The following is a 15,856-nucleotide window of genomic DNA, read 5'->3' as shown; positions in this document are numbered from 1 at the left end:
CCCCCGGTAACGCAAGATGGCGGCGCCCATGTTGCTGCCCGAGTCCCCTCTGGGGAAGTTGAGGTGAGGCCGAGGCTGAGGCCGGTGCCGGGCCCCCTCACCCCCTCTAGAGGAAAGGGGAAGGGCCCGGGGATCCCCGTGGAGGGTCGCGGCCTAGCCCCGGCCGAGACCGCCCGGCTGCGCGGCGGCCGAAGCTGAGGCCGCCTCGCGGCCGGGCCTGGGAGTGGCGCAGCTACGTGGGGCAGCGGCCATGGCCGACGGGCCGCCGCCGCCGCGCGCGGGGGCGGGGGGGAGCCGGCGCCCGCCGGGGGCGGCGGTTGGGAGCGCGGGCTGCCGCTGGGGGGGGGGGGCGCCCGGGGGCGGGGCCGGAAGCGGGAGGGGCTGTGGGGGTCGCAGCGGCGCGGGGGGCGAGGGGGGGGCTCGGTGCTGGCGGGGCCGCCTGCCCGCGGTGCTGGCGCGGCGGGGGTCAGCGCTCCACGCCCCGGGCGAGGCGGCGGGGCGGTGGGGTGAGGCTCGGCCAAGGTCGTGGCGCGGGGAGGCCGCGGCGTCTGCGTTCCTGGGCTGAGCCCCGTCCGGCCCCCTCCGTAGGTGACGGGATCCCGGATCCGGGTCTCCAAATCTTTGCAAGCGCCCGCGCCCCCCACTTGCCGGAGTGGCCGAAGGGGGAGGCGAGCCCCAGCCCTGAAGGGGCTCCTTGCGCTTCACCTGTTTGCCCCCTATCTCATCTGCTGATGTTGCCTGGGAGTGAGGGGAGTTGCTCTTTCTCTTCCTTCCTTGGGCTTCAAGAGCACCTAAGAAAGCCTGGGAGCTGGGAAGGAGGTGTCCTCACTTGTCAGCCCTGGGTACCTGCTGAGCACACGAGATCTGTTTCAGGCAGGTGACATGACAAGAGGAGTGACTGGGCTTGCTTGATCAGAAGGCTCAGATGTGGGCAAAGCGTGCAGTCAGGCATTGGTCTCTGAGGGCAGGCGCTCTGCTGCCGGGATAAGGGTGTTATGGATGGCATGCAGAAGGGTACAGATTGTGAGGTTGTGAGTAACCCTGAACAAAAGGGTCGGAGGTGCGGGTGAGGTGTTTGCTGTCTGAGTTACACCTGTGGAATCTTTTAAAATTACATGCTCTGGAAAGGGAAGATTTTCATGTCCCGTCAATATTAGGTGTGGCAGAATGTCAAGAGCTGCCTCCTTCCTATTTTTCCATTACTAACTAGCTAGAAAGAAGAAAGCTAGCATGAAAAAAGACAGAAAAGGGCAGAAGCACCTCTCCTATGAAGACAGGCTGAGAGAGTTGGGGTTGCTTGGCCTTGAGAAGAGAAGGCTCCAGGAACACTTTATTACGACCTTTCAGTACTTAAAGGGGCTTATGAGAAAGATGGAGACAAACTTTTTAGGAGGGCCTGTTGAAATAGGACAAGGGGCAATGGTTTTGAACTAAAAGAGGGTAGGTTTAGATTAGACATAAGGAAGAAATTTTTTACAGTATGCCTGGTGAAAGAGAGCTGGGGGATGTCCCATCTCTGGAAACATTCAAGGCCAGGCTGGACGGGGCTCTGAGCAACCTGATCTGGTTGGAGATGTCCCTGCTCCTTGCAGGGGGGTTGGACTAGATGACCTTTGAAGGTCACTTCCAACCCAAACTGTTCTATGATTCTGATATGAAAGGCTTTCAGATACTTAGAGGGTTTTTAACCATAAAGTAAGCATGATGCTGTTTCTAGACAGCCTTAGAGAGCTGTCAGACACGCAAGGATGAGTCTGGCCAAGCTTCAGTAGCAGAAGAGTAGACGTGAGCATTATCTGTGGTGGTGGTTAAGTGTGCTTTTGTTATCTATACATTAAGACTACTGCCTGTAGAGAATATCGAGGGAGAAGGAAAATTTCATATTCTGTAAAAGAAAGGACAACTAGAATGTGCTGAAAGGTGTGCTACAATCACAGGGTAGGAGATCCCCAATTTTTTCTCTCTAATCTTACCTAGTGACCAAGTTTCAGGAATTAAGGGAGATTTCATGGAGTTGGTCCAAATGTATTTGTTGTGTCCACATGCAGCTCTACCAGCATAGCTACAGATCTCGTTGTCATGTCAGATGTCCCTGTACTGTTACTGTTTAATACAAATAGCTGTAAATTTGGTGATTTGTGAGATTTTGTACTGCTGATGTAAATTGAGTGCATGTATGACAATAAAAATCCTTTGTTTAACTGTTTTAATATAAACAATATTCTTTCATCTTTAGCCATCAAAAATACAGAGCTATTCTGAAGAAAGAAAAGCGAAAAAAAAAGCGGCAGGCACTTGCCAAACTAAGAGACTCAGGTAACTGCGAAGTGTTTTGTATTGTCAGTGGAACTAGTATTGATTCTTTTTTATCTTTTTTTCCTTTTCATTTTTTAAAAGGATATCATATTGTGTATCTTTGCTGACTGTAACATCTAGTTATTTAGATGCATTGTTTTGTGTTTTTTCTTAGAAGCTACAGAGAAAGATGAATCAGTGTCTGAGGAGGAAGAGGAGGAACTAGAAGAAGAGGAGGAAGAAGAAGAAGAAGAAGAAAAAAAACTTGAGGCAGAAAGGTGAGAAATCTAGAAAATTACATATATGCAGTAGATACATATGTAGTAAATTCCATTTTGATACTTTGAAAAGTTTCAATATATTCTGTAAAACAGAATCCTTTTTCTATATTTCAGGCTACACAGCTTTTCTATAAAGCCTGGATGATTTGTATGGAATTTTCTCTTTTAAAGAAGATTAGATAAGCTGTAGTTATTGCTGAACTAATAAATTTGAATTGTATGCATGACAATTGCATCAATTGTGGGTAGTCATTAAATTTTGTCTAAGTGGTATCTGGTTTCCTTGGTAGACAAAAACTACATGAGCAGTGGCTGCTGAGAGAAGAAAAGGCCCAAGAAGAGTTCAAGCTTAAGAAAGAAAAAGAAGAAGCTGCAAGAAAACGTCAAGAAGAAGAAGAGGTGATGTATAAACTGAGTGTTACAGTTGCATCTGGCAATAAGGTAGACTTAGTGTAGTATCTTTTACTGTTCTGCAGTGGACTGAGTTTTCTTGATGTTGGTATGTTTGAAAGAATAAGCTCTTCTTTCTTCCATTTTAGAAGAGCAAAATTAAAAAGGGAAAAAAAAAAAAAAGACTGTCTAAAAGGGTTTTTGTCCAGAGATCTACTTGCTTATGACTGGATGAAAACTTAATGGGAATGGAGTTGTGATACAACGTGGCAGTTTTGAATTTCATTTATTATAAAGCATTTGTTTCCTTAATTAATTTTTTAATTGTTTTTTTATCATAAAGAGGAAGATCAAAGAAGAATGGGAAGAGCAGCAAAGAAAAGAGAGAGAAGTGGCACAGCAGAAGCAACAGGAGAAGAGAGAGAGAGAGGTGATTCCTGGCAGTGGGAGGATAAATATGTTCCATATCCTCTTACATTATCAGATGCAACAGTCTATGCATGTTGAAGAGGGATTTTATTCCAATTGGCAAATGTATAAATGTGTTGGTTACTTCTTCTCTCCATTCTGTCTAAATTCCTGAAACTATTGTTCACTGTGAAAGAGGATCTCGTGAATCCATTTACCTAGAAGGGTAACTAGTTTTAACGCATCTGGTTGTTCACAGTATGTAGGTTTTTTACATGAGTTTAAATGTAAAGGCACACTGTGAATGCAGGTTCTGATATGTACGCTTTTTGCATCATGCATTAAAGATAACCCTTACTTAATATCCCAGTTGAACACACTCAGTGTTGAAGAAAATGCCTAATGAGGACATGGAATATGGAATTACAGTGCTGCTGTTCCTTAACGCAGTTCTTAATCAAAACAGCTCTTCTTTGCCTGACTCATCCAACAGGACGTATCTTTTTTTTAGAGCTGGGGTGGAGAAAAATATATACCGAAGATACTAGTTGTTGATAACATTTCTGTAAACGATATATTCTTCTTAAGTTTTAGAAGCTGAATGACCTGGATGTTAGATGTCCTTTAGGGAAGTCCAACGTGAGGACTGGCCTATCGCCAGCAAAGGGTGGTTGCAGCTTTCTAGGATCTAGTCCTTTTAGCTTCTCCACAGTCACAGAAGATATGAGTTATTTCTCTGGGAGATGTCTTGCTACAGTGTCTGGGATTCACGGCAGGAGAAGAGATATGAGCAAACAGTATTGTCTCCTGCATTCAATAGTTGGTTGTGTCACTGATTGCATAACACTTGCATGAGGAATGAAAAAGAACAGCAGTTACTGTATTTCCTGTCTTTCCTCCTCTTGTGTTAAGTGTTTCTCTGTTTGCAGAGCAGGGAGAGAAAATGATGGTCGTGCCCTTTATTTCAGGTTGTGGTGTAGTTCCAAGAGAATTGAACCATGGTAACAGCGGGATTTCGTTCCTTCCCTCTCCTTGTGTCTGGGTTTGTCCAAGCCCTCGGTGGGCTAGTTTGGGTCCCTGAACTAGATGGAAGCTACTTTCTTTTTTGTTGCTTATTAGTTTTTGTTGTTTTCTTCTGGGTCACTATTTTACTGGTTTAGTGAGCTAAACTGGCTCATAGAGGGCATTGACAGGCACCCAGAGGGAAACTGAGTACCCAGCCCATTTCAGCAGCACAAAATTGTTCAATGGATTTGGCTTGTCTCTTGAAACAGTAGTTTATTCAAATTCTGACTTACTGATTAAAAAAAAAAAATATATATATATATATATATTCCTCCCTAAGATGAGCAATTAGATTTTTCTGGTTTGACATACTTGGTAATTAGTACCAGATGCTGTCTGGGTCCTCATCTTGGATTGCATTTTAAAATTTTTATTTGCTTTTCCTCCTTTTTAATTTAGTTAATTCTCTCCTGAATTAGAACAGTGCTAACATACTGGTTCTTATATTGGTTATGTTTAAATGTCTTTTTTTTTTTCTTGAAACTTCTTAGAATAATTTGTTATAACTAATTTGCAACCGGTTTTGGGGAGTGGCTTTATTGTTTTGCTCAGCCCACTTAGAAGAATGAAGGGAAAGAATATCCTCATTGTTTTCCTTTATTTGGAAGGCTAGATACAGTGAACTTATGATATTAAAGTTTCTTAACAGTTGTATGTTTTGCTTTAACAGAGGCTCAGTAAGCAATGTTTTTCTGTGTTACGTAGAATGTTCTAAGCTAGAAGTTTAGTGCAACTAAATGATTATGAATTTAACTATAACCAGATTGAGTACTAGAGGAGGAGATATTTTTAAGTATATTCAGTAGTTCAGTGGTAGTTTTAAAAAAGGAAGAAACAGAAACTTTTAAAGTTGCCTAGTGTTTTGATTAGAAAATCATCTGCATGAGGGTCTAATGTATCCTTTAACACTTTTGTAGTAAATGAATTGCTACAGAGCAAAAGTAAAACTTTGGTTTTTAAAGCAAACCTCATCAAACTTTTATTATGCATAATGATTGAGAATTGTAAATTAGCTTCTTAACTAAAGAAACCAGATGTTTTGCGTATCCTCAGGGTTTTCACTAGTCCTGTGTTTGCACCATTTATAGGCAGCTGTGCAGAGGATGCTGGATCAAGCTGAAAGCCAGGTAAGCTCGGAGACTTTTTGAAAAAGAACTGAAAAGTAATTTAATTGCCATCCGGTATTTGCCTTCTAGCATGCTGTCCATCTGCTCTCAAGAACCTAATGGCCTGAATAAATTTAATATATAGTGGCTTGCGTGAGCTGTAAACAATTACTTGCTGGGTGGAACATAATTATGCGTATTTCTGGCTGTTTGGTGGCAGTGCAGTTGTGCATGCTCATTCCTGTTCAGGAGGTCTGAGTTGAAGTGAATCTGGAAGTACTGCTGTGTGCCGTTAAAAAACACTGTGCGTGATGTTTTATTTGTGAATTAGAATTCTAAATAAATCTGTCAGTCCTTCTGGGTGGCAAGACAAACTTGTCTTTTTAAGCAGATGGCAGGCTCCAAATAAAAGGATTCAGCAGTAGAGGAGGGCATAAATCCTTAAGAAAAGAAAGAAAAAAAAAAAAAAGATGGAGGAGGGAGAAGCTGACTGCTTGTGTGCCTGGAAAAGCATGGATCTCAAGCTGGCAGTGTGTAGTAAAGAAAACTGCAGTCTTCATTTGAATCTTAGAGAGGATGAATTAAATCTTTCCTGTTGCCTTCAAGAATAATTTGGTTTTTTATCCCTGTCATACAGTTAAACTTGTGAAGATTCTTGCTCTGCTTAAACCACTGCATGAATCTGAAAATTAAGTTTTAACTTAATTAACCTGTTGTATGTTGATTGCCATAGCTACATTGGAGTTGCATTCAGTTCCAAATTATATTTAAACAGTTTTTTAGACAGGGAATCTAACTCTTTTATTTCATAATATGGGTGGAAAAACTCTGTCATCTATTACCCGCCCAGAGCTCAAGATGTATTAGCAGCCGTTTCTGCAAGGGAATAGCCAAAATGTGGTATGTGAGAGACTTCATTATAGTATCAATTCAGGGTTCAATTACTTACTGTTGACAGTGACAGTGCTGTTTTCTTGAAAGAAAATTATGGTTGAGAGTCATGTACAGAACTGGTAGAAGGCTCAAATGCTGCTTGTAAATAAACAGAGTTTTCAGTTGATTTGAAACCAGAACTTAGGCTAGTCAGCTTTACAGATATTTTGGCTAACAAAATTAAAATTCCCTTTTTAAAACGTATGTTTTGTTTGTAGTCAGTGAACGCTTGCAACTTGGTAATTCCATTTTGACTCATGGAAATCTTAGTGGCCCAAGATGAGTAGTACAGAGGCTTTTAATTCCAGTGCTAACTATGAATTCAATTTTTTTAAGTTCTGGCCTTTGGCATGTTACTTTCATTTAAGCCTTTTCTAGCTGCATAAAAAGTGATAATAATAACTTTACTGAGCTTTGAGCTGTCGCCAAGACAAGTAAGTGAATAGTTCTAGCTTTTTATCTGCCAGGTATATGAAGTGCTGCTCAGTGGGTCCTGGAGTGAAGTAGGTAACGGGCTTACCTGAATGGAAACAATCTGTCCCAATATTTGTAATTCTCGTAGATGACAAATGAAGTCATTGTTTGAGGAGCAAATATTATTGCAACTCTTATGGTTATAAAATCTGAATAATATTTTCCTTTATAAAAAAAAACCCCATTCAGTTTGGTGATTAATATTTTTTTTAAAAAAAAAAGAAATCATGAATATAGACTTGTTCTTAAAACTGAACTTAAAACTTATTCTTAAAACTGAACAACTATCAAGAAAAGAGGTTTCCATCACCAGAGACCTAAGGCACTGGGCAGCTTTATAAAACAATGCTTAAGATAGGTTCAGTAGCACAATGCTCAAAATTGCATGTGAGTTTAACTGGTAGTTTTAATTTGACATTACCTCTCTTTATCCTTTTCTAATTTCTGTGTTTTGTAATGTTTTTTCCATAGCTGGAGAATGGTGTGAGCTGGCATAACCCAGAGCCCCCAGAGAATATAGGAACAGAGAAGGACAGAGCGAATTGCCCGTTCTATATTAAAACAGGTTCCTGCCGATTTGGAGACAGGTAATCAATTGAATATTTACCAGCATAGAAGTGTTTTGGAGAGATGAAAGGGAAGTAACTTCATTAGGACATATGCAAATAGAAGAAAAATTGCTATATAAATTACTTTCATGCATTTGGATGTGGTTCTGTTATTCAGGATGGAACTAGACATTGAGAGCAAAAGCATTGCCTTGCTGGAATTTAATTATTTATTGTTGTGGCGTATTATTGATGGTGTGTTCTGGTTACATTGGTCAAACTGACTTTTCCTTAGCTCTGACAGATGCACTGATACATTCAGAGAGAATATATTTGATTTCTGCTATTAGTACAGGCCTAGTATGTCAGGTACTGTCTTTTATCTTGTCTAGTCTTTTAAAAAAATAAAATCAAATCTCAAATGGACTAAAGCAAGTTAAGGTGCAGCTGCACAGTTGAGAAAGCTCCTGTGTAGCTTCCGGAATTCTCCTGTTTATGTGCTGTTTAAATGCGTGATACATTATTTTTTTTTTTTTTTTTTAAATACTCTTACGGCTGTTTGTCTCAGAAGGGAATTATGGTAAAGTGCAAGGAGAGAGAAGCACAACAAGGTGATCAGAGATGAGGAACAGCTTCTGTAGGAGGAGTGGTTAACTAGTCTCGACTCTGCTTTCAAAGAGATGATGGAAGAGGGCTGTGGTAGATGAATATTAACTCAGGAGTAAATGGGAAGGATTATTTGCTTTTATTACGAAATAGTTTAATTAGGTGTCCCTGAGTGTTTACCGGCTTTAAAAGAAAAAAAAAAAATTCTCATATGAAACAAATGGTGAAACTTGTTATCAGAGGACATAGAGGAAGCCAAAAGTATAAATGGGTTCGTGGAGTACAGATTCATCAGTGACCATTAAAGATGATGACCCAAATGCAGCATCTGTCTAGAAAATCCCTGAATTTTTGTGTGTGTTAAGGAGGAAAAACAGCTTAGCAGAGAAAGACTGATACATATTACATTAATCTTCAGCATAAACTAGCAAGACTATTTTATTTGTATCGCTGAAACAAGTGTGGTCCATCTATTGTAGTTTTCTCTGTCCTAGAAGTAATTTGTTTTAGTGTGATGTATATTGTAGATAATTATGTGATAATTCAACTCTATAGAAGCATCAAGTCCACATCTTTTTTCTGTCCTGAAATATGTGTTGAATTCCTAAATAAAAATTTGGCCAGCTGTTTCACTGCAGGCAGCATTTTTGCTTTTCAAATGTTTAGTTCTTTGTAATCTTTGCAGTATTTTTGTTTCAGTGGCATTTGATGGAGGTGACTTTCTTGGATTAATTACAGATTGGATAAAAATCAATTTTGCTTTCAACTATGAATAGGCTTAGTAAATAAATACTGAGAAACATCATCTTCTGCCCTTCTTCTCTCACCTGTAGTTGTTGATCTCAGCTCCCTCTCCTTTGTTTTCCTTTCTCTTCCTCACATACCTGCTTCCTTCCTATTCTGTTCATTTTAATCTCTGCTGTTGACCATAAGTCGCAGGACTGAGATACAGCTAGGATAAAGATTGGAAGAACGGATTGGAAGCTGAAATGAACCACAGTGGTGAAAAACTGAGAGTCAGTGTTCTCAGTAAAATAATTGTTGAAGCTTGTCAAAGCTTACTGTCTCTCGAAGAAGTTAAAACTGGCTGAGTTCACCATTATTCATTTCCCCAGTAATTCAAACCCTAATATTTTGTAGTAATACTGGATTTTGGGTCACTCATTTTCCTTGGGGTTCCTTTTGTTCTGTCATGTGCTGTAATTATTGTGTGTACAGACAATATTTGTTGGGTATATTTTGAGTTCTGTCATTCAAATAGAACAATGAAATGAGGCAGCCTTTAAAATGTAAAGAAAAGAGAAAAAAAAAGAAAAACTAAAAAACCCAAGCAAATTAATTGCCTCTGGTTTTAGTTTTGGTTTTGGAGATTTGTTTTATGTTGTTTGTTTTTTGAAGTTTAAGGTGCCATCCAGAAAGTGAGGGTCAATTTCTGACTGACTGCATGTGGAAAGAAACTTCCTATCTGAAGTCTAGGTTGTAATTGCCCATTTTGAGATCTGACCTCCCTCCAATTTGTCTGTGCTTTGCCAGTGCTAGAAAAAGAGAGTAGACTAGTCTGATGGTTTTTCTGATCATGTCATGAAAAGGAGAAATGTGTTGAAGAGTGTGTGACCCAGTTGCTCGGGGAAGTGTTTGAAACAGAGATCATAAAGCACAGTGAAACTAACATGGAGGCTAACATCTGTGTTCTTACTGAATCTGAAGGGGAGGACTGTATTTTCAGCGTGTGAGGGAGGTAGCCTGAATATGATGGATGGTGAGGGAGATCTAATACTTTTATGAATGCCACGAAGATGCGGAGTATGATAAGACTTCCTTAGAAGAATCATTTTTTTTTTAGAAGTGGAAAAATACCAATCTTGTACTCATCCCACTTCAGGTTTAACTGTGCTTTCCTTCCCTCACTCCCTCTCCCCAACCCCATGTGATGAGAACAACATCAGTAAAAGTTGTTCAGTTTGCAAAAAGAAGAGCAGGGACTTCCTTTAAAATGCCTTAAAAGATTGTCAGTAGTCGTTCTGTAAAGCCCTTCAGAAATGGGGAACACAGTTAACCCTAGTAGCCTAAAAGAAATTACTTCAGCTCTTACTATGTTACTGGTATCTGTAGCTGTTGCTGATGTGCTTGTTTAAGCGAGAATGTAGCTATGCATGGCAGAATGCATTAAGATTGTACGCAAACTCACTTCCAAAAGACTTGTTTTAATAATCAAAATATGTTGATCTTCCACTAACGGATTTTCTTTTGTAGTAACTGTTACTCAGAATAACAAGTGTTTGAAGTTTCAACAAGTGCATCATCTGCTGAAAGGGCTGATCTTTTAACTTTTCTCTCTTCACTACAAATGTCCAGGTGTTCTCGCAAGCATAACTATCCAACATCTAGTAAGACACTACTTGTCCGAGGGATGTTCATTACTTTTGGCATGGAGCAGTGCCGGAGAGATGACTACGACACAGACGCAAGTCTCGAGTACAGTGACGAGGAGACCTACCAGCAGTTCCTGGAGTTCTACGAGGATGTGCTCCCTGAGTTTCAGAACGTGGGGAAGGTTGTTCAATTCAAGGTATGCATCTGAGTGTAACAGCTTGTTAAATATGTAACATCTACCATGTAAGTTGCGTTTTACTAGCCTTCACAGGAATTCTGTCCAGCATGCCCTAGCTAAATCTCATGTACATTAGAGAACTACACAGTGTCCGTACAGCAAACTGTGCATCTCTCATGTCACCTCTAAAGTTGTCACTGCTGTTACAGAGCATTGTCTTACTCTGGGTGAATCTTCTCTCCCATTCCCCTGAGCTGTTACAAAAGCTTGGGCTTTTATATTGCAAGTTATTCATACTGCTTAACAGTCTACTTACCTCACAGTCCCTTCTTTACTCAGCCCATGATAAGCCCCAGAGGGTCCACTAAGACTGTTAGGCAGTATAAATATATCTGGGCTATTGTATTTGAGTGGGGATATAAAATGTATTTGGAGTATACATCCAAACAATGACATTTTAGGACTGGTTGGATAAAACAAAATCAAATTACAATGAACTGAAAAGTAGGTATTTCAGGAGGAGGAATTATAAACAGGTAAGTTGTGTAAATGGTGTTGAGATTTGTCATCCGTCCTCAGTTTCTGCATTTGGTTTGCTGCATGTTTTTTCCTGAGTTTTTCCTATTTATATTATGAATTCTTATGGGGGGAAAAAGAGGGACCTGTAAGTGGAGACCTCAGAGATGAATGATGTGTGTTAACAGTCCCATGTTGCCTCAAAGTACACAGCTTGGATGGTGAAATCTTGTAGGAGAACCTACTGCAGCATCCCTTTCTGCTTGCCATTCCTGAGAGTTTTCCTGCAGTCACCAGGAGGCACGTGGTGCCTTTTCTGCTTTTGTTTCCATCAACTGACAGCTGCCTCAGAACTGAGATTATATTAGCATTTCAAGCAAGAGGAAAGTAGAAAAAGTGAATTTTCAATAGTTGTATAATGAGCTTTATAGGTAGGGAGCCTTAACTTTTTTTGAGGGGTATCCTCTCCATTTTTTTGACTCATCAGATATTAGCAAGCTCTGCTCCATCCCAGAAGACAGGATATAGATTCTCAGTGGAGCATGAGTTGAAATGCTGTCCTAGCATCAAAACTCAGCTCCTCAACTTTGTGACACTGTTGTGCCAAGTTACACATACTTGGGTCCCTATCACTAATAATGGGGTAAGAGCTTTTAGTGTGGCACTTCTTAGCTTCTGAAGTAATTGTGCAACTGTAATATGATTCTCATGGGCATTTTCATTATATTAGAGATGCTTGGAAATTACGTGTTTGCTGCAGGGATCTTAGCTGTGATTGAGTCTCTGCTACCGTTCACAATTAGATTATACACACCCCTCTTCCAGCTGACCCCCCTTTCCAGTGTAGCCCAAGGTTTTATTCTTGCTCTTCTTTCTGGGAAGCTACTCCAGAATCTGGCAGCTGCGTACAACACACACTTCCTTTTCCTGCCCAGAAGTGTCCATGGTGAAATCATTCTTGCTTGTTCTTGTGTTGACATTGCTTATCTCAAATAGTTTGCTTATTCTGTAATACTTAATTGTTCAACTGCTGCTTGCTGTGTCTGAAGCCCCTGACTAATCCAGTGACCCAGAGAGGTATTCTCTCAGGGTCAGTCAGGGTTCAGGGATGAAAGGAGCCGCCTGCCTCATTTGGTGGGGATATGGGAAGAGGCCTGGGGGCAAAAGAGGCTGGGCTCACAGTTCTGCCCTAGAGAACTGGGTTCCAGCCTGCCTGGGCCTGCCCGTCTCAGAATCCTTTGTAATTAGCAGCAGGCTTTTTGGAAGTTAAATTGTGTATTTTAGAGAGCTTTAGATATACTTTGAATGCTAAATTATTATGAAAAAGGTGTTTCAGAACTGTACAGTAAAAGCTAGTGACTTCAGCTTTTCTAACTCATCTCACAGGGATGCTGTGAAGATAAATTGCTCTAAAGATTCTTTTATCATAATGAATCCCGCATTTCCACATGAGGATCCTACTAATTGTTTTCAGAGTAGGATTTGGCTGTTACATGGTAGGGTCAGCCCAGACAAGTGCGAGACAATTGAGTACAAGCTATCTTGTGGCCTCAGTGAAGCAGAAGTTCCAGTGTTAATCAAAGCATAATGCCCCAAACAGGAAAACATAAGCCAGAAGGGTTTGTTGTGTTTTTTTTTTTCCCTTCAAAACCTTTTATTTGGCTAAGACTAAGTGTTCAGAAGAAAATCACATCTAAGCTCATATTGATGAGGTGTCATAAGTCAGAATGGCTGCCATCTCAACATGTGTGAGCTGCTGTACAGCGTAAACCTGCAGCTGCACTAACTTCGTGTTTCCATCCCCTTAGGTCAGCTGCAACTATGAGCCTCACCTGCGAGGAAATGTCTATGTCCAGTATCAGTCGTAAGTACTCACAGTCGTACGAAGTTTTACAACTAAACTCCAAGGTCCACTAATGAACTCTGTTTGTATAATCCAAGTGATTCATTCTCACACTGTAATGGGAGCCTAAAGTTGGTAAGTAACATCTTAAATGATTGTGTGATGATAATGCTGTGTGTGATTCTGACTTTTTAAAGGGAGAAGGACTGTCAGGCAGCTCTTGCTTTATTCAGTGGACGATGGTATGCAGGCCGACAGCTTCATTGTGAATTTTGTCCTGTGACAAGATGGAAAACTGCTATATGTGGTGAGTCACATAAACACCTGGAAAAGAGAATGTGTTTTATTGAAAGAGTACTCACGGAAGAGAAAAAAAGGGAATTAGCCCATAGCTTTCAGATCTGCCTAATGTTGCAATTCATTTCTATTTGGAAGACTTGCTTGTGTAAATCTAGGAAAGAAAGGGAATATTCATACTATGCCACAGATTTACCTTGGACTGGAAAAGAAAGTTTGGATTGTAGCTTTGGAAATAATAATCTTAAGGTGAAACTACAGGAAGTACTAACTTACCTCAGTAAAAAACAACAGCAATTTCTGAACGATCACAGTTCTTAGCAGTAACTATCACCTTTCACTTGTCTATATTTACATTCTTAGATTAAGGTAGTAAAGTTATTTATGAAAATTGTTTTAAGCTAAAGCCTTCACAGCTTTTAAAAAGTTAATGCCAAGAAAAGTACATACTGAAAATTCATCTTGCGTGAATTAAATTGATAGGTGGAAGTAGAATTCAGTTTACTAAATTCCTTTCCAGTAGGTACATAATGAAGAAAGAGATTTAACAGGCCTGGTTCATAAAAAAGCAAACCCTAATCTGTTGCAGGCTTATTTGAAAGGCAGAAGTGTCCAAGAGGGAAACACTGCAACTTTCTTCATGTATTCAAAAATCCAAACAATGAGTTTTGGGAGGCCAATAGAGACATACGCATTTCTCCTGAACGGACTAACCAGTTGTCTAAAAACTCTGAAAGGAGAAACAGAACGAGCCATCGTGATGACTATTACAGCCGGTCAAGGAGAAGGGGCAGCCCAAGCCCAGATCATTCTTACCGGAGAAATGGAGAATCTGAGAGAAAAAAGAATCGCCGCAAAAACAAGAGAAGGCGCCGATCTGGAAGGTCAAGAAGTCGAGAAAGGAGGAGGTCTCGCAGCAGGGGGAGAAAGAGGAGAGGCCGCAGTCGTAGCAGAAGTCACAGCCGAACACGCAGTAGGAGCAGAAGTCGGAGTTCCTCTCGATCCAGGAGCAGGGGTAAAAAGAGATCAAGCAGCAGAGGAAAAAATAGCGAAACTCCCAAAACAAAGTGAGAATTACTTTCAGAAATTGCTAATTGATCAAACATAGAGCTGACAAAGAAATCTTTCCAGTAGGGCACCAGGTATATTTGAGTTTCAAATAAAGTGTTCTTGCACATTAAAATGTTTTTTTCCTAATAAAGGAACCTAGTTTACTGTGTGCTAAGCTTCAGAAAATTAAAAGTTTAAGTCCTATATAAGGTGTGAATGTCAAGTACTCTAGCTACTCTGTCCCTCTGAACTGCTGCAACATCTGGATGCATACCGAGTACAAATAGAAAGAGAAGTAAAGCTTATCTGGTATATGCTGATTTCTGTGTTATGTGTGTGTTAAGTGTTTACTGTCCCTGTAAGGAGTTAGTACAGAACAGCCAGTGTGCTGTAAATTCACACCACAGCATACTGCAAATTGAAGTCTGTGTAGAAGACTGACATTTGTATTTTCCATCTGTTCATGGGAAATCTCTTTCTAGACAAAGTAAATATAATCATGTTATGAGTTGGAGAAAAGGGATCTAAAAGACATCACTGTTTGTACTTGCCCGGTAGGAGCTTTGTGGTCATAAGTTTTGGATTTTTCTCTCTCCCCTGACTGAGCTGCTGAGCTAATTGCCTGTAGGGATTGCAGTAGACTAAAACCAAGCAGGAAGTGCACAGAAAAACAATCAATTTATTCAGTACCTTAATCCCCAAGTAAGAGTGGAGACCATGCACTTGTAATCCTCAAGCGAGGATAGGAAATGCTTTGCATACCTCTTGGTTGCATACCATTTGTAGTTGAAAACAACCTGCCTGGCCTGAGATGGAGGGGTGGAAAAGCATACATCTGGTAACCAAAGATGCAGATGTAGTTGTGAAGGCTCAAGATGGTTGTGTAGCAGCTAAAGAAACTGAAGGTTTTATGCCTGAAACAATACTTCAGGTTTTTGGGAGAGGAGGACTTGACTTAGTGCCTTTTTAGGCTTATTTTACAATCAGTTTAAGGCACCCTACTGCCTAGCTTCCCTACAGTCAAGGGAGAGAGGAGGGTACATAAAAATGAAGCTACCAGGACAAAACCTTTTTGAAATGACAACTGTATTAGCAAAGTACCTGCAATTACATAAATCGTTACAAATATTTCTTCACTTTTAAATGAAAGATTTGTGCTGTTAGATGGACTGTACTTTACACTGCTTAACTTCAGGTATTTAACTTAGGCACCTAGGCATCCTTAGGTGCTTGGAGAGAGCAGTTTGTGGCATAGAAGGCGCAGGTGTCCCAAATGGTTTGCAGAGATAGATACCTCCCTCTCTTTAGCCTCTCCAAAGAACCTGGGCTCCTGCCTTCAGAGTACGGTTCAGACCACCGAAGTTAGAAGCCTAAAGCAGACATGAAGTGCTCCCAAACAGATAATCGTTGTGACTCTAACAATACAGCATAGTCCTGTAGAAGATCTGGATATCCAAACTTCACGATAGCATTCCTCACTTCAAGAATGTTTT

At 40.6% G+C, this 15,856-nt stretch overlaps 1 protein-coding gene across 1 annotated transcript; it reads left to right on the top strand.

Moving 5' to 3' along the window:
• On the top strand, window positions 1–14,683 carry ZRSR2 (zinc finger CCCH-type, RNA binding motif and serine/arginine rich 2). Its single transcript, XM_086767677.1, has 11 exons — window positions 1–63; window positions 2,237–2,316; window positions 2,471–2,573; window positions 2,867–2,975; window positions 3,310–3,396; window positions 5,528–5,566; window positions 7,424–7,539; window positions 10,462–10,675; window positions 12,982–13,037; window positions 13,214–13,323; window positions 13,903–14,683. The coding sequence occupies exons 1-11, from the start codon at window positions 17–19 to the stop codon at window positions 14,382–14,384; spliced, it is 1,443 nt and encodes a 480-aa protein (XP_086623803.1). The 5' UTR covers window positions 1–16; the 3' UTR covers window positions 14,385–14,683.
• The last annotated feature ends 1,173 nt before the right edge of the window (window positions 14,684–15,856 follow it).

Source organism: Chlamydotis macqueenii, chromosome 1, assembly GCF_036417535.1.
Source record: "Chlamydotis macqueenii isolate bChlMac1 chromosome 1, bChlMac1.mat, whole genome shotgun sequence".
Taxonomy (NCBI): Eukaryota; Metazoa; Chordata; class Aves; order Otidiformes; family Otididae; genus Chlamydotis; species Chlamydotis macqueenii.
This window is presented reverse-complemented; position numbering and strand designations above follow the sequence as displayed.